The sequence below is a fragment of the Papio anubis genome, unplaced genomic scaffold (genome assembly GCF_008728515.1).
Source record: "Papio anubis isolate 15944 unplaced genomic scaffold, Panubis1.0 scaffold264, whole genome shotgun sequence".
Classification (NCBI taxonomy): domain Eukaryota; kingdom Metazoa; phylum Chordata; class Mammalia; order Primates; family Cercopithecidae; genus Papio; species Papio anubis.
In genome coordinates, this window is record NW_022162718.1 from 106,082 (window position 1) to 124,598 (window position 18,517).

Here is an 18,517-nt window from a genome sequence, read left to right on the forward strand (position 1 = left end):
GGTGGTTACGTAGAGTTGCTCCGGTTACTGCACTCCAAAGCCCCTGGGCTGCATAGAGCCAGACCTCGGCTCTCAGAAAAAAAGTATCCAGAAAGCCTGCGGGAGGGAGCATGGAGGTCCCCAGCACCTGCCGCAGCCTGGGCTGTGGTGGATGGTACTGGAATTGGCGGCATGTCAGGGTATCTCTGCTTTTTTTTGCTTTTGAGATGGAGCCAGCTTCTGCTGCCCAGGCTGGAGAGGGGCAGGTGGATCTCTGCCTACTGCAAGCTCCCGCCCCTCCTGGGTCTGCTGAGATTCTTCCTGCCTCTCAGCCTCCCTGGAAAGTAGCTGGGACTACAGGCTGCACCGCCCCGGGCTGGTTTCTTTTGTATTATTATAGAGATTTGGTTTCACCATGTTGGCCAGGGTTGTCTCTGAACTCCTGACGCCAGGTGATCCACCGCCTCCCAAAGTGCTGGGATGACAGGTGTGAACCAGCGCACCCAGGCTCATCCACCTGTTTGGAGATGCCCTCGTGTCTCTGTGGACCCACACACAGACATGCACAGGTATACCCACGGACACAGACACGCAGGCACGCACACATACACCCATCCAAATGCACTGACGTACAGACATGCAGACACAAAGGCACACATGCAAGCACACACCAGAAAGACGTGCACACACAGACGCAAGCACGGACATACAGAGATACCCTGACAGGCCCACATAGACAAATTCAGACGCAGACACATGCACAGATGGGCACACAGACACACACAGCGACAGGCACACACAGACGCAGACACATGCACAGATGGGCACACAGACACACACACACACAGATACAGTGACAGACACACGCACACACAGACGCAGACACATGCACAGATGGGCACACAGACACACACAGCGACACGCAGACACACAGACGCAGGCATGCACATGGGCACACAGACACACACATACAGCCACAGGCACACACACACACACAGACGCACACACATGCACAGATGGGCACACACACACACATCGACAGGCACACACGCACAGACGCAGACACAGGCACAGATGGGCACACAGACACACACACACATACAGCCACAGGCACACACACACACAGACGCAGACACATGCACAGATGGGCACACAGACACACACACAGCCACAGGCACACACACACACAGACGCAGACACATGCACAGATGGGCACACAGACACACACAGCGACAGGCACACACACACACAGACGCAGACACATGCACAGATGGGCACACACACACACACAGCTACAGGCACACACACACAGACGCAGACACACACACACATGGGCACAGACACACACATACAGCCACAGGCACACACACACACAGACGCAGACACATGCACAGATGGGCACACAGACACACAGCGACAGGCACACACACACAGACGCAGACACATGCACAGATGGGCACACAGACACACACACATACAGCCACAGGCACACACAGACGCAGACACATGCACAGATGGGCACACACACACATACAGCGACAGGCACACACACACACAGACGAAGGTTGCTGCACAGATGGGCACATTATGACACACACAGCGCATAGTAAGTACACACACACACAGACGCAGACACATGCACAGATGGGCACACAGACACACACAGCGACAGGCACACACACACAGACGCAGACACATGCACAGATGGGCACGCACAGACACACATACAGCCACAGGCACACACAGACCCAGACACATGCACAGATGGGCACACAGACACACACACATACAGCGACAGGCACACAGACGCAGACACATGCACAGATGGGCACACAGACACACATACAGCGACAGGCACACACACACAGACGCAGACACATGCACAGATGGGCACACACACACACAGACGCAGGCCACATGCATGATGGGCAGACACACACACACACACAGCGACAGGCAAGTACACACACACACAGACGCAGACATGCACAGATGGGCACACAGACACACACAGCTGACAGGCACACACACACAGACGCATGCCATGCACAGATGGGGTACACACACACACAGCGACAGGCACACACACAGACGAGACACATGCACAGATGTGGCACACACACACACACACACACAGGATAGCACACGCACACACAGACGCACACATACACACAGATACACACACACACACACACACACACAGACAGGCACACACACACACACAGACGCAGACACATGCACAGATGGGCACACACACACACACACACATACAGTGACAGGCACACACACACACACACGCAGACACATGCACAGATGGGCACACAGACACACACACAGATACAGGCACACACACACAGACGCAGACACATGCACAGATGGGGTGCATACACACACACACACATACAGTGACAGGCGACACGCTACACACAGATGCAGACACATGCACAGATGGACATGGAGACACACGGACACACAGAGACACACCAACAGACAGGCACACACACACACACAGACGCAGACACATGCACAGATGGACATGGAGACACACGGACACACAGAGACACACCAACAGACAGGCACACACACACACACGGACGCAGACACATGCACAGATGGGCACACAGACACAGAGATACACCAACAGACAGGCACACACATGCACACAGACACGCAGACACATACACGTACCGTCAGAGACACATACACACACACCACAGAGACGTGCACACACACGTGGACACAGACACACACAGTCATGCACAGACACACACACATAAGGACATACTACACAGAGACACAGAGACACAGACACGCACACAAGCACAGCAGACACATATGCAGACAGCGACACACACCATGCACACAGACGGAGACACACAGACATGCACACACATATGCACACGGAGACACACACACACACAAGCACAGCAGTCACATATGCACACAGATACCCACAGACACCATGCACACAGACGCAGACACACACACAGACATGCACACACAGACACATGCACACGGAGACATAGACACCCACCAGCACACAGCATGCACACAGATGCACACACAGACATGCACACCTATATCCACACAGGTGCACACACACACCCTCACAGAAACATATGCAACCACACACCACAGAGACGTGCACACACACTCAGACACACAGAGAGAGTCTCACGCACAGACACACACGGACATACCACACAGACACACAGACACACAAGCACAGCAGTCACATATGCACACAGATACCCACAGACACCATATGCACACCGATGCAGACACACAGACATGCCCACAGAGACACACATGCACACACAACCCCAGCAGTCATATATACACACACCCATTGGCACACAACATGCACACAGAGGCAGACACACAGACATGCAGACATATATCCACACACACACACAACCTCTCACAGAAACATATGCAACCACACACCAGAGACGTACAGACACACGTGTGGATGCAGACACACACACACACAGACGTTTTCACGCACAGACACGCTCAAGGGCATACCACACACACATGCAGACAGACACACACACACACAAGCACAGCACACAGTCATGTATGCACACAGACACCCACCATGGAAACGCCCACGCCGAAACACGGGTACACACACAGCCACGCACTCTGTCTGGAAAGAGATGACGGAGCCTGGAAAACGCAGGGCGCAGGAAGGCTCACCTGCTGGCGGCGGATCTGGCGCTGCCTGCGGTCCGGCGGCTGGAAGTGGACGGCCAGCCCGACGACGTCCGGGAGGTCAAACATAGTCACGCGGAGACGGTACGCCAGCTCGGGCCAGTGCCCCTGTGCAGCCCGCGGGAAGCAATGTGACGCTTCTGCGGCCGGTTGCCCTGGTGCCTACGAACGCTGGACGCACTTCCACAGCTCAACCGCAGAAGTCATACCGGTGGCATGGCAATTGAGACCCATGCTACAAAAGCCAGTGGTGGGGAGTTCGCTGGGGTCCCAGACAAGACTGTGCAAGCAGGTGAGTGCGGGGGCACAGACCTGCAGGGAAATCCTTCCAGCCCAGGGGTGTACACTGTACTCCTCCCTTCTCCTTCCTGCCATGGGGATGTATACACGATGGTCGGTGCAACAGCAGCCACTCTGGGCCACGTGTGGGGGCACAGACCTGCAGGGAAATCCTTCCAGCCCAGGGGTGTAGGCTGTACTCCTCCCTTCTCCTTCTTGCCATGGGGATGTATATACAATGGCCGGTGCTACAGCAGCCACTCTGGGCCACGTGTGGGGGCACAATGGCCGGTGCTACAGCAGCCACTTGGGCCACGGTGGGGGACACAGACCAGGGATCGCTCCAGCCCAGAGGTGGGGGCTGTACCCTCCCTTCTCCTTCCCAGTCGGGGATGTATACATGATGGTCGGTGCAACAGCAGCCACTCTTGGGCCGGTGGGGCAAGGCTGCACCCGCAGGGAAATCCTTCCAGCCCATGGGTGTAGGCTGCACTCCTCCTCTCCTTCCTGCCGTGGGATGGCTAGCACGATGGCCAGTGCTACAGCAGCCACCTGGGGCATGTAGGCACAGACCTTGCAGGGAAATCCTTCCAGCCCAGGGGTACACTGTACCCTCCCTTCTCCCTCCTGCCATGGGGATGTATACACAATGCACGGGTGGCCACAGCAGCTACTTTGGGCCACGTGTGGGGGCACAGACCTGCAGGGAAATCCTTCCAGCCTAGAGGTGTAGGCTGTACTCCTCCCTTCTCCTTCCTGCCGTGGGGATGTATACATGATGGTCGGTGCAAGCTACAGCAGCCACTCTGGGCCACGTGTGGGGGCACAGACCTGCAGGGAAATCCTTCCAGCCCAGAGGTGGGGGCTGTACTCCTCCCTTCTCCTTCCTGCCATGGGGATACAGACACAATGGCTGGTGCTACAGCAGCTACTCTGGACCACAAGGAGGAGAGGCATTCCGAGGTTGGGGAAATGTAAGTTGATGGTGTGAGAATCGCCTAGGCTCCTGATCCCCCAGCACCCCTTGGGAACATGTCTACTGTTCCATCCACTGTCCAGGGCTGGGGTGGGGTGGAAGGTGAGTCAGGATATAATCAGACTTGCTGAGGGGAAGCCAGCGGCTCCAAGGTGCTTCCCTGCCTCAGCCTCAAGGCCAACAGAGAGGGCCCTGTCTCGGGACGCAGCATCCTCGGGCCTCCTGAATGTGGGAATATCCACCCCCATCTGGGACTCAGCCTGGCCCAGTTCAGGTCGCCAGGTTTCTGTGCAGAAAAAGGCAGTTTTTGCTAAGGTGTCCTGGAGCAGGAAGATGCCCGCGCTTCTAATCAACCTAAAGGAAGGGAGCCCCATGGGGGGCGGGCTACCCACCCTCCCACGTCGCAGGCGGAGGAGAAGCGGGACAGATCGAAGGCCGTGGCCACCTGGCGCGCAGTCAGCTTCGCCACGCCGCGGCATGGCCTGCATGAACCGTGAAAGGCGCCTCCCGGCCCGCAGTACGCCCGGAACACAGCCGGGGCTCAGGGGCACCAGCATCGGCCGAGGGTTCGCCCAGCCTCTCCTCGGGTCCGGAGGGAGGAGCCGCAGGGCTCCAGGGCGGGGGCCTTTCAGCCAGGCCTGGGCTGCAGTGAGACTTTCAACTACATGTGTTGGGCTCTGGGTTCTGTGGGGGCTGGGCTGGCTGGGGCAGAGGACCCCAAAGTGGTGGGTCATTTCCTTGGAATCACTGTCTGCATCACAGCCTGAACTCCATGCATTTGAGTTTCCCCAATAGGCTTTCTACACAATCAAGCTTTTCACCCTGGAGGGGTGCTCATGCTTCAGCACGGGGTGCGGTGTGGCAGACGGGCTCTCCGAGAATTCCGTGCAGAGGAGAAGCTCCACTGAAGCCTCACCCCCGGTGGGCACTTTACTCGGTCCCAGAGGAGCCCAGGCCCATCCTGGCTCGGGCTGCATCCTCTGGGGTTCGCCTCGACATCCTCCTGTCCCCCAGGCCACGCAAACCCCGCTGAGGCTGCTTCTGAGCCCGACCCTTGCACGGGACGGCCCCGCCCATCCTGGCTCCCTAACCTAGTCAGCTCTCGCCCTGCATGCAATGGGGGCTTAGGAAACGCCGATTAAGATGAGCCTGATGAAAGCCGACGATGACTTGATTTCGACTTTGATCTTTTGTCGACGGATCTCTTTGAAATGGAAAAGTGACGGAAGGAAAGATCTTCCGTTTCGAAATGATTTTTTGACGAAGTGGAAATTTTGATTTATTTTTTGATCTTTTCGAGTTTTCTTGAAATCCTGGAGTCCTGATTTTACTCATCTTCTTTTTCGTGAGGATCTTCGACGACGAAATGATCTTTCTTTAGCTTTGTTTTCCGTGAAAACGAGTCTTTGTCGACGAAACGAAATGGAATTTTGAAATTCTTGAACGGAAATTTCTTGACGATGACGCGATCTCTGATCTTCTCGACGATCTTCGAACGGAAATGGAAATTTTGACGAAATTTTGATCCTTTCGAAATTTTCTTGATTTTTGAGCCTTCTGGACGGAATGCCTTTCTGACGATGACTTTGATCTTTATTGTTCGACGAAATGGAAATTTTTGATCGGTTTTGTCTTTCGCATCTTCTGACGATTTTGTTCTGTTTTTTATCTTTATCCGATCTTTGTCTCGATCTGGATCTTCTGAACGATGATCTTCGATCTTCGAGTTGTTCCGGACGACGGGATCTCGAGTTCTGAAATGAAATGCCGGATTTGATTGTCTCTTCTGTTCTGACGCGACGATCTTTGTCTCGATCTTTGATCTTGATCTGATTTATTTTTGAAATTCGATCTTCTCGAGTTGAGTCTCTTTTTGTCTTTCGACGGATTCTCGGACGAGTCTTATCCTTGAAATCTTTGAAATTCTCGATTTCGGAGTCTTCTCGATCTTTATCTTCTGATCTGACGATCTTTTCGCGAAATTCTCGATCTCTGAGTTGTTCTTCTGACGAGACGAAATCTCTCCCGCCTCTGCCTCCCACCACCGTCTCTGTCTCCCGTCTCCCTCTATCTCTGTCCTTCTATCTCTCTGTCTCCCCTCTATCTCCCTGTCTCTGTCTGCCTCCATGTCTGCCTGTCTGTCTCTGTCTCCCTCTGTCTCTCTGTGTCTCCCTCTGTCTGTCTGTCTCTGTCTCTCCCCGACATCTGAACGAAGCCCCAGGCTCCCCGGGGTTCATCTCTGCAGCACACACGCTCTCTGACTCGGCGTTCAGTGCCGTAGGGACGAAGGTTGCCAAGGAGGAATGAGGCCGCGGCTTGCTGAGCCCACAGCAGACTCCCCACGCCCATGTGGTACGGCCCTGCAGACCGAGACCCCCTCCACACCCGCAGACTTTACTTGACCCCATTAACGCTCATGGCCCACCTCAGAGAGGTTCTGGGCGGGGAAAGGGGAAGGAGGGGTGAGATGATGCAGCCAGCGCTTTGTAAACGGCGGTCTCGGATAAGCAAGTGTCGATTCCATTGAAGCAAAAAAACAAAACAAAACAAAACAAAAAAAAAACCAGGGCATTCATTTAACGCAGCCTGTCCCTCTCCTTCCTGTTTTTCTGCTTTTGAGACAGAGTCTTGTTCTGTCGCCCGGGCTGGAGTGCGGCAGCACGGCTCACACGGCAGCCTCGACCTCCCGGGTTCGAGGGACCCTCCCACCCACCTCGGCCTCCCGAAGTAGCTGGGATTACAGGCTCATGCCACCGTGCCCGGCCTAATTAATTTTTTTTTTTTTTTGCAGAGATGGGGTCTCACTATGTTGCCCAGGCTGGTCTCAAACTCCTGGGCTCAAATCATCCTCCCGGCTCGGCCTCCCAAAGTGCTGGGATGACAGGTGCGAGCCCCTGTGCGTGGCCTTCAGACCCGTTTCTAGCAGGGAATTCTATGTTCATCGGCTGCTGGATAACGGTGGAGGAGGGTCTACCTTGCACCTGTTCCCGGGCTGAGGGACGCAACGGCCACAGCACTAAGGTCTCCAGGCGGAACGAGCCGAGCCTTTGGGATCCGTCAGACCGGAGACAGATGGATCAAGGTGCCTGCTGAGCTGGGTGCCAAAGTGCTTTAGCAAAATGCACGCTAGGTGGGAAAAGGTGTGTGCGGGGCTGTTACGCTACCTGGAACAGATCTTCCACCTTCTTCCCCAACAGCCTGTGGTGCTGGTTTCTCCCCTCTCGGACGGCAAACTCCAGGTACGTGAACAGGTTCCAGATGACGTCGTTATTTTGCAACATGAAGCCGTGCAGAGAGTACTCACTGTCCGACGCCAGGTAAAGGTTCGCTGTCTCCGTGTTACTGTAACCTGAAGAAACGGGGACGGTCCTGTGACCTCCTAACGAGGAAACCCAAGGAAACCTGACCGTAGGGGACGTATCACTGAGATGTTACGATCAACATCATCGGCCGGGCGCGGTGGCTCACGCCTGTCATCCCAGCACTTTGGGAGGCCGAGGCGGGCAGACCACGAGGTCGGGAGATCAAGACCAGCCTGGCTGACACGGTGAAACCCCGTCTCTACTAAACATACAAAAAAATTAGCCGGGCGAGGTGACGGGCATCTGTAGTCCCAGCTACTCGGGAGGCTGAGGCAGGAGAACGGCGTGAACCTGGGAGACAGAGGTTGCAGTGAGCCGAGATCACGCCACTGAACTTCCAGCCTGGGCGACAGAGCGAGACACCATCTCAAAAACAACATCAGCCGGGCGCGGCGGCTCACGCCTGTAATCCCAGCACTTAGAGAGGCCAAGGCGGCGGATCACGAGGTCAGGAGATGGAGACCATCCTGGTTAACACGGTGAAACCCCGTCTCTACTAAAAATACTAAAAATTAGCCGGGCGAGGTGGCAGGCGCCTGTGGTCCCAGCTACTCGGGAAACTGAGGCAGGAGGATGGCGTGAACCCGGGAGGTGGAGCTTGCAGTGAGCCAAGATTGCGCCCCTGCACTCTGGCCTGGGTGACAGAGCGAGACTCCGTCTCAAAAACAAAATAAAATAAAATAAACATCATCCATCTGACTACAGCCACCACGCCCCAGCTGTCGACTGCTGTAAGTGTTACCCAGCGAGGCTGATCCTTCCTTCATGGTTGTGGCCACACTTACGTTCCCAGTTATGCAATCAAACCCCCATCTAGATGTGGCTGTGGAGGTGCACGGAAGCTGGCGTTTGCATCTACCATCGGTTTGACATTAAGGAAAGGAGATGAACCTCCAAACTGTGAGAGGGCTTCATCCAGCTCACTGAAAACCCCAGAAGCAAGCCCGTCCAACTCCTGTCCAACTCCTTCCATCCATTCCCCCACCCAGCTACCCATCCACCGAGCCACCGATACATCTATTCATCCACCCGTCCACCCACCCACCCATCTGTTCACCCACACTCCCAATCATCTACCCAGCCATGCACCCATCCATCCACTCATCCATCCACATGCCCACTCATCCATCCACGCCACACATCCATCCATCCATCCATCCATCCATCATCCGTCCACCCACTCATCTGTTCACCCACACTCCCAATCATCTACCCAGCCATGCACCCATCCATCCACTCATCCATCCATTCACCCACCCATCCACATGCCCACTCATCCATCCACCCACACATCCATCCATCCATCCATCATCCGTCCACCCACACATCCATCCACATGTCCACTCATCCATCCATCCACCCACACATCCATTCAACCATCCATCCATCCATCATCCATCCACCCACACATCCATACATCCATCCATCCATCCATCATCCGTCCACCCACTCATTTGTTCACCCACACTCCCAATCATCTACCCAGCCATGCACCCATCCATCCACACGATCGACGATCTGATCCGATCTGATCTGATCTGATCCGATCTGATCCGATCCTGAACCATATCATATATATATCATCATCCATCCATCCATCCATCCATCCATCCATCCATCTATCCACTCCATCCATCCATCCACCCATCCGGGTCCACCCATCCGTCCACCCACCCACCCATCTGTTCACCCACACTCCCAATCGTCTACCTAGCCATGCACCCATCCATCCACTCATCCATCCATTCACCCACCCATCCACATGTCCACTCATCCATCCATCCACAGGTATCCATCCACACATCCATCCATCCATCCATCCATCCATCCGGCCCATCCATCCATCCACCCACTCATTTGTTCACCAATCATCTACCCATGCATCCATCCATCCACTCATCCATCCATTCACCCACCCATCCACATGCCCACTCATCCATCAGTCCACACATGCATCCATCCATCCATCCATCCGTCCATCCATCCGTCCACCCACCCACCATCCATCCACCCATCCATCCACTTACCCACCCATCTAAGCAACAAGGCACAATTGCACCTAACAACAACTGCCAATCAATCAATCACAACGCTACAATCACAACGCTACAATCACAACGTAACGCTGCTACAACTACAATAAATAAACAATAATAATAATGGGACAGGTAATACCTCCTCCCTCCCTCCTCCTCCCTCCTCCTCCTCCTCCCTCTCCATTGACGATCGATCGGACGACGTATCGACTATGAGCCGATCGAGACGACGATCGACGACGTGCATTTACCGACTTATCGACGCACGGGATGATCGATGGTTTACCGCATCACCGGATTTTACTGGTCGGCGATCGATCGCATTTATTGACGCCGACGTGATGACGACGACGCATCGCATTTACGATTTTATGTTTATTTATCGACGACGAGAGACGATTTTACGACAGATGACGACTATTCACCGGTCGACGCCGACGATTTTTTGGCTCAATTCACTCACCACTCATCTGGCTCACTCACCATACCCATCCGAATGATTCATCATTCATCTCAATCCATCATCCGCCAATAATAATAATAATATCATCATCAATAATAATAATAATAATAATATCAATAATAATAATAATAATCAATAATAATAATAATAATAATAATAATACACAATAATAACACACACACACAATCAATAATAACAATAACAACCAATAACATCATCAACTGCCTATCCGCCCATTCATTTCCATATTCATCCACCATTCACTGATTCATTCACCATTCACTCTTCCCATATCCATCCATCCATCGATCGATCCATCTGTCCATCCATTCATCCTTCCATCCATCCTTCTAATACCTTCCTTAACACCCATGTATCTATCATTCTGTATCACAATCTATACCGATATATCTAGCGAATATCATCTGATCTATGTATCTGTTCCACCCATCCACCACCCCATTCGTCCATAAACACCAATAGTATAAGTAAATTAATGTCTGTGTGCACACCCTACTGGGTTCTATTTCTCAGGAGAACATGGACTGATACAGCCCCTTTGAGACTAGAGCCCATAAGGACGTCACGCTTCTCCGGCGTGCTTGTGGCCACCACTGTTCCCCCTCTCTCATTCACCCTTTGCTTCTCCCCTTTCTGGGAAAAGCAGCGTTCCCGAGGGCAGAGGGGTAGAAGGTCTGGCCCTCCTCGCTCTGCCCGGGCTCCAGGTCACCTTCCCTCAGTGACTTCTACCTGTAAAGATTGTCAGAGCAAAACCCGCTGGGTCCTGTCACCTTGCTCTGTCTTCTCCAGGAGCCCCATCGCAGCACAGACGCCCAGGAGCCTGCCCACACAGAGGCCCACTCTCTAAGGCAACATGCCTGAGCCTTCTGGGAGGCTGCATCTTTTAACCAATCAAACACCTTCAGCTTGCAAGCAGTGAGCAGGGCCTGTTAAAAACAAGCCAGCAGAGACCGCGAAGTCACTTCTATCGAAAGTACTTTTGACTTCAGAGACCCAAAAAGAGGTGCATCAATGTTGTCGAAAGTATTCCATCGGGGCCACCGAGCTTTTTATGAGGCCTGGGGATCTGGAGGATCAAGTCTCCGAAGCTAAAACAAGGCTATTGTAAAAGCACACAGTGAACATCATGCAAAACCAGCCTGGGAGAAAAAAATCAACGCAAGCGCAGATATGGGCTGAGTCTCCAAAACCCGTATGTTGCACCTCTAAGACTCTTCAGTCCTCAGGTCAGGATGTGACGGCATGCATAGGCAGGGTTTGAAAGAAGTGATTCAGTAAAATGAGGTCATTTGGGTGAGTCATCCAATAGGACTGGGGTCCCTATAAGAAGAGATGAGGACACAGACACACACAGGGACGAAAGCCTGGTGACACAGGGAGAATTTCCTGTGCCTCTAAACCCAGGAGAGGCTCTCAGAAGGGACCATCCATGCCCACACCTGGATCTCAGACCCCTTGGCCTACCGAGAGACTGTGGGAGAATCAATGTCTGTTGTTTCACAAGCCACCCAGTCTATGGGTATTCTGTGACAGCAGCCTGAGATGGACTGAGAGACTGTCTCGTATCTGTGATAGCAGCCTGAAATGATTTGGGAACATCTCATAAGGAGGAGAGATGAGGGCACCCAGGTGCCACACACTGAGGGCCGAGCCTGTGAGGACACACAGGGGAAAGGCCTTGGTCTCCAAGCCCGTGGGAGAGAGGCCGCAGAGGAACCAGCCCTGCCCACACCTGATCTCAGACCTCCAGCCTCAAGACTGTGGGAGAATCAATGTCTGTTGCTTTTGAGACGGAGTCTCTCGGCTTGTCGCCCAGGTTGGAGTACAGTGGTCGGATCTCAGCTCACTGCAAGCTCCGGCCCCGGTTTATGCCATTCTCCTGCCCCAGCCCTCCCGAGTAGCTGGGACTACATGCCTGCCACTCGGGCCTGCCAAGGTTTTTGTATTTTTTAGTAGAGACGGGTTTCACCGTTAGGCCAGGGATGGCCCCGGATCTCCTGACCTCGCGGATCCCCGCCTGGCCTCGCCTCCCAAAGTGCTGGGATTACAGGCTTTGACAATACCGCCTAATGTCTGTTGTTTCTAATTCATCTGGTGGTGATTTAATAATCACCACTTAGTATATTAGGAGACACAGATGGAATATGTGCCAGACCACTTTATTCCTTATTCAATGATGTTCTCTCCTGATGATGATGAATGACTGACAGGGGAGGTGTCAGCCCGGTCTCCCCTGTCTCCCCAAACCGCCTCCTGCACCTGACATCCCCACCTCAGCTTCCCAGAGGCTGCCCTGTAAGGGACCCTGGTGTTGGGAGGGCTACATCCCTCTCAGTCTGCTGTGCACCGTGTGAGACTCCTGGGAGCCCAGACCTGCAGAACGGCTGAAAGACGGGGCCTCAGGCTGGGCGTGGCTCACGCCTGTAATCCCAGCACTTTAGGGAGAGGTCGAGGTGGGTGGATCGCTGACGCCAGGAGTGCCCGAGGATCAGCCTGGCCAACGTGGCTTAAACCCTTCAGGAGGCTGGAGGCAGGGAGAATGGCGGAACCCGGGAGGCGGAGCTTGCAGTGAGCCGCAGATGGCGCACCAAGACTCCAGCCTGGACGACAGAGCCAGACTCCATCTCAAAAAAAAAAAAAAGAGTCTTTGCAGATGTAAGTAAGCTAGGGGACTTCAGATGAGTTGGAGTCAGTGCATTAGGGAGGCCTCAAAATCCGTGACAGGTGTCCTTGTAAGAGACAGAAGAGTGGATGCAGACACAGAGGAGGAGGCCACTGGAGACGGAGGCAGAGACTGGAGTGATGCGCCACAAGCCCAGGGATGCCAGGAGCTCCCCAGGAGCTGGGGAGAGGCAGGAAGGAGCCCCTAGAACTCTCGGACAAAGCTGGGCTCCCCTGAGAGAACCTTGACCTCAGACTGCAGCCTCCAGGACTGGCTGATTCAAGCCGAGGTGGATTATTTCCTATGAAAGCAACCTGACGGACACACAGGTACCTGGATAGTTTAAAGCCGGCCCAGCAGTTCCAGGAGGCGCAGGGGGGAACGGGCAGGGTCGCCCAGTCCTGTGGCACCGACCTCGCCGCGGCTCCGTCCGCCGCCCCACCTCGGCCTTCTCGCCGCTGCCCGCTCCCCTCTGAGCAGGCTCCCAGCCTCCACATCACCACTGGGAGGGGTCTTCTCGGCTGCGTCCACGGCCGGGATGGAGTCGCGGCTGGACGGGTTGCCGCAGGTCCTCCTCGGGCGGGTGGGTAGTAGAGCTCACCAGCTGCTTGCAGAAGTGGTTTAGCCGGGAAGCCCACACGCCAGAAAGTCCCTCTCGCGCACAGACTCCATCTCAGCATCCCCCAGGGCCTGGATCCCGTGAAATGCCAGCTTTGTCCCTGGGTGGGCAGGTAGGCTAAGAGGTGACGACGGGAGAAAAGTTTCCGGTCTAAAAATTTCATGGCAAGGCCGGGCTGTGGCTCACGCCTCTGTCATCCCAGCAGCACTTTGGGAAAAGCCGCAGGCGGCAGATCACGAGGTCAGGAGTTCAGACCGCCTGACCAGCTGGTGAAACCCCGCCTCTACTAAAACACAAAAATTAGCCAGGCGCAGGTGGCAGGTGCCTGTAGTCCCAGCTACCAGAGGCTGAGTGCAGGAGAATCGTTTGAAACTGAAGGCAGGGGTTGCAGTGAGCAAGATCGCAAGCTGCACTCCAGCCTGGCTGACACAGCAAGACTCTGTTCAAAAAAATTTCATGTGTTTAATGGGATATTTTGACATAATGTATACATGTAACATCATTAAATCAAGCTAATTATCCCATCCCACACCATGTACTTATTTTGTGTGGGGGGATTCAGTGTGCTGGCAATTTTCCAGTAAGACAGTGTTACTCAAAGCCAGTCACCAGGCTGGAAAGAGCCTTGAAATTCTTCCTCCCCGCCTCACCTCTAATTTTTTTTAAAGACGGAGTCTCTGTCACTTCCCAGGCTGGAGTGCAGTGGGAGGTGGATCTTGGCTCTCACGCAACCCTCCTCGCCTCCTGGGTTCAAGCGACTCCTCCCGTCTCAGCCCGGAGTAGCTGATGACAGGCGCCACTCGCTAATTTTATTTTTTGAAGAGATGGGGTTTCGCCATGTTGGCCAGGCTGGTCTCAAACTCCTGACCTCAAGTGATCCACCCGCCTCGGCCTCCGAAAGTGCTGGGATGACAGGCGTGAACCACCGCACCTGGCCCTGACTTAAATCTTGTATTCTTTGACTAAGTGCAACTGTTTTATATTCCATATAAGTGAGATCCTGTGGTATCTTTCTCTGCCTGGCTTATTTCAGTTGACGTAGCATCCTCTAGGTTAAGATACGTATACGTTACGCAGACTCCATCTCGACAAAAACCAAAAACAAAATCGGGCCTGTGCGTTGGTGCGTGTGCCTGTGGTCCTAGCTACTCACGAGGCTGTGGTGGGAGGACTGCTTGAGCCCAGGAGTTCAAGGCCAGCCTGGGCAACATAGTGAGATCCCATTGCTACAAAAAATTTTTAAAAAGTAGCCAGGCGTGGTGGTATCCGTCTGTAGATCCAGCCACTAGGGGGGCTGAGGTGAGAGGATCATTTTGACTCGAGAGGTTGAGGCTGCAGGGGCTATGACTTTGCCACTGCACTGCAGCCCAGGTGACAGTGAGACCCTGTCTCAAAAAAAAGATAAAATTATTTATATATATATAAACATATTTTATACAAATGTATTTATATACATAAATATATATTTTATATACTTTTATAATATAAAAATTAATATAATTATTTTTAATATAATCATATATTATTATATATAATTATATAGTATGTATATTATATATAATATTTATATATTATAATATTGTATTTTATATATAATTAATATGTATAATTACATATATTTAATATATAATTTATATGCATATAATCACACATAACATATAATTAATATATAGTATTATGTAATTAATATGTATTAATATGTATAGTTACATCTATTCATATTTAATACATATATATTATCCATCATATCATAGATTCATATATATAATTCTATATTACATAAATATATATAATTATATTTTATTATAATATATAATCGATTATATATAACTATATATAATAGTCCCTATTATATAATCTATTTTAAGTGTTATATAATCTATAATATAATGTATTGTAACAGTATCTATTATAATTATAATGGTGTATAACTACATTACATTAATATTAATTATGACAATCATTACTTAATATTAATTAAAATTAATCATTAAAAGTTAACCATTAAATATCAATCGAGGCCGGGCGCGGTGGCTCAAGCCTGTAATCCCAGCACTTTGGGAGGCCGAGACGGGCGGATCACGAGGTCAGGAGATCGAGACCATCCTGGCTAACATGGTGAAACCCTGTCTCTACTAAAAATACAAAAAACTAGCCGGGCGGGGTGGCGGGCGCCTGTAGTCCCAGCTACTCGGGAGGCTGAGGCAGGAGAATGGCGTAAACCCAGGAGGCGGAGCTTGCAGTGAGCTGAGATCCGGCCACTGCACTCCAGCCTGGGCGACAGAGCGAGACTCCGTCTCAAAAAAAAAAAAAATCAATCGAAATTATGATTTATACTCTATAATAAAATATATTATATGTACATATTACAGTATAATATAATAGAATAGATTAGAAATATATAATATATAAATTATTTGCATAACGTATAATTATGTATAATTAATATATGTGTAATACATAAATTATATATAATTGTAAATATAATTCTATCACGTTACGTTATATAATGTATCGTTATGTAGACATGATGTGTGATGTAGATGAGTATAGCCCATATAGACGCAGATGGTGGATGATGAGTGAAGCCGACTGGTGCCGGCAGACCTCCCACGCTCGCCATTCTTTGGCAGGGACGACAGTTAGAATCACCTCTTAGGGTGACGTTGGATCACACCGTTTCTCAGTGTTAGTTGCAGCCAGCATGCTGGGCACAGACCTCTGGGGTCTCCTCCTGCCACGGCATGAACTTCTCTACCCTGCCCAGGACCTCCCCCGTCCCCACCGCAGCCCTTGGCTCCCACCCAGCCCCTCTCTGCCCTGGGAGTCTGGCTCTCTGAGCCTCCATGGCTCAGTGTGGTCATGAAGGGTTTGTGCTTCCCAGCCGGGCGGCTCTCCCTCTGCCACACGGCCTCAGGAACAGAGGCCTCCTTCTTCCCCAAAGGCCGAGTGGGACCCCGCGTGTGAGGGTGGCCAGAGGCTTCCACACGTGTCCCCCGTCCTCCCCCCGCCCCCGAGACTCACATGGGCTCCCCGCTGTGGATGTATTCCCAGAGCAGCTCCTCAGACAGCTCCGAGAACTTCACCGTCGTTTCCTCGTAGAATTCCGAGACCCTGGTGTGCAGCTGACGGTCTGCAGGGACAGAGCCCTGGGGGTGAGCCTGGACGCCAGCTTGTCACCTCCGTGCCCTGACAGTGGCATGGCTGTGCTGTGGAGGTGTGGACTCGAGTGTAGCGCACAGTTCAGATATGGATGGTTCATGGGGGAAAGGGGTTCGTCTCAGACAAGAAAAGAGAGAAAGGGGCCGGGCGTGGTGGCTCAGGCCTGTCATCCCAGCCCTTTGGGAGGCCGAGGCAGGTGGATCACCTGAGGTCAGGAGTTCGACACCAGCCTGGCCAACATGGTGAAACCCCGTCTCTGCTAAAAATACAAAAATTAGCCGGCCGTGGTGATGGGCGCCTGGAATCCCAGCTACTGAGGCAGAAGAATCGCTTGAACCCGGGAGGCAGAGGTTGCAGTGAGCTGAGATTGCACCACTGCAGTCCAGCCTGGGCAACAGAGCGAGACTCTGTCTCAAGAAAAAAAAAGAAAGAGAGACAAAGCGCACGTTTTCCTTTCTCCTGCACACTTCCAAATCGGCTGACAACTTTCCCAGGCAGGCCATAAGCACAAAGCCCTCTGGGGGTGGGGGTGGGTAACCGTCCCCCTCCCTCCAGCCCAGGGTCCCGAGAATGTCCCCCGTTCTTCTCTCGGCCTCTGGGGGGACCCCGATCCCCGGGCCGCGGTTACCGTTGCTGGAGCAGTGGACGATGGCGACGCCTGTGAACACGCTGTGCTCTTTCCCACTCAACCTGCAAGACACAACCGGTGGCCGTGCTGTGAAACGTGGGAGCTACAAAGCGAGTCTCAAAACCAGGGAGCCAGCGAGGTGTCCTTGGTCCTGGCTCCGTCCCCTTGGTCCTGGCTCCATCCCCAGTCTCTGCTTCCCAACGGTCGGGCCATGTGGTCTCCAGGGAAACCTTTACGGAGAGGCCAAGGAAGGCGTCACAAATCCCACGAGCCGTGGCCCTGACGGGAGGCCCCAGGCCAGGCAGCCCTCAGCTGGGCCTATGGCGGGCAGGGAGGGGCGCGTCTCTCCCATGTCCTGGGATGGGAACGAGATGCCAGGCTGTGGGCTCAGGTCCAGGACGCCCAGTGGGAAGGACAGGGCACTGCCAACTTCTCATGGCCCCAACAGTCTGCAGTGGGCGTGAGACACTCTGGGATCGGTGCTGCAGAATCCCAGGCAAGGGTGAGCATGGAGGGATGGTGCCTGCCTCCCTGCACAGCTCACACAGCACAGCTCAGAGAGCACAGCTCACACAGCACAGCTCACACAGCACAGCTCACACAGCACAGCTCA

At 52.9% G+C, this 18,517-nt stretch overlaps 1 protein-coding gene across 1 annotated transcript in view; it reads right to left on the minus strand.

The window, feature by feature from the left end:
- The window catches only part of LOC101024698 (acetylserotonin O-methyltransferase like), a gene marked incomplete at its 5' end in the record, with an annotated part of 27,261 nt that extends 9,254 nt beyond the window's left edge, over window positions 1–18,007 (minus strand). The window contains 9 exon segments of the mRNA XM_031661843.1: window positions 3,682–3,720; window positions 3,785–3,812; window positions 5,344–5,491; window positions 8,109–8,300; window positions 11,604–11,653; window positions 14,136–14,200; window positions 14,202–14,214; window positions 17,139–17,247; window positions 17,905–18,007. Coding sequence (XP_031517703.1) covers window positions 3,682–3,720; window positions 3,785–3,812; window positions 5,344–5,491; window positions 8,109–8,300; window positions 11,604–11,653; window positions 14,136–14,200; window positions 14,202–14,214; window positions 17,139–17,247; window positions 17,905–18,007 — 747 coding nt within the window.
- Between the last annotated feature and the right edge of the window lie 510 nt (window positions 18,008–18,517).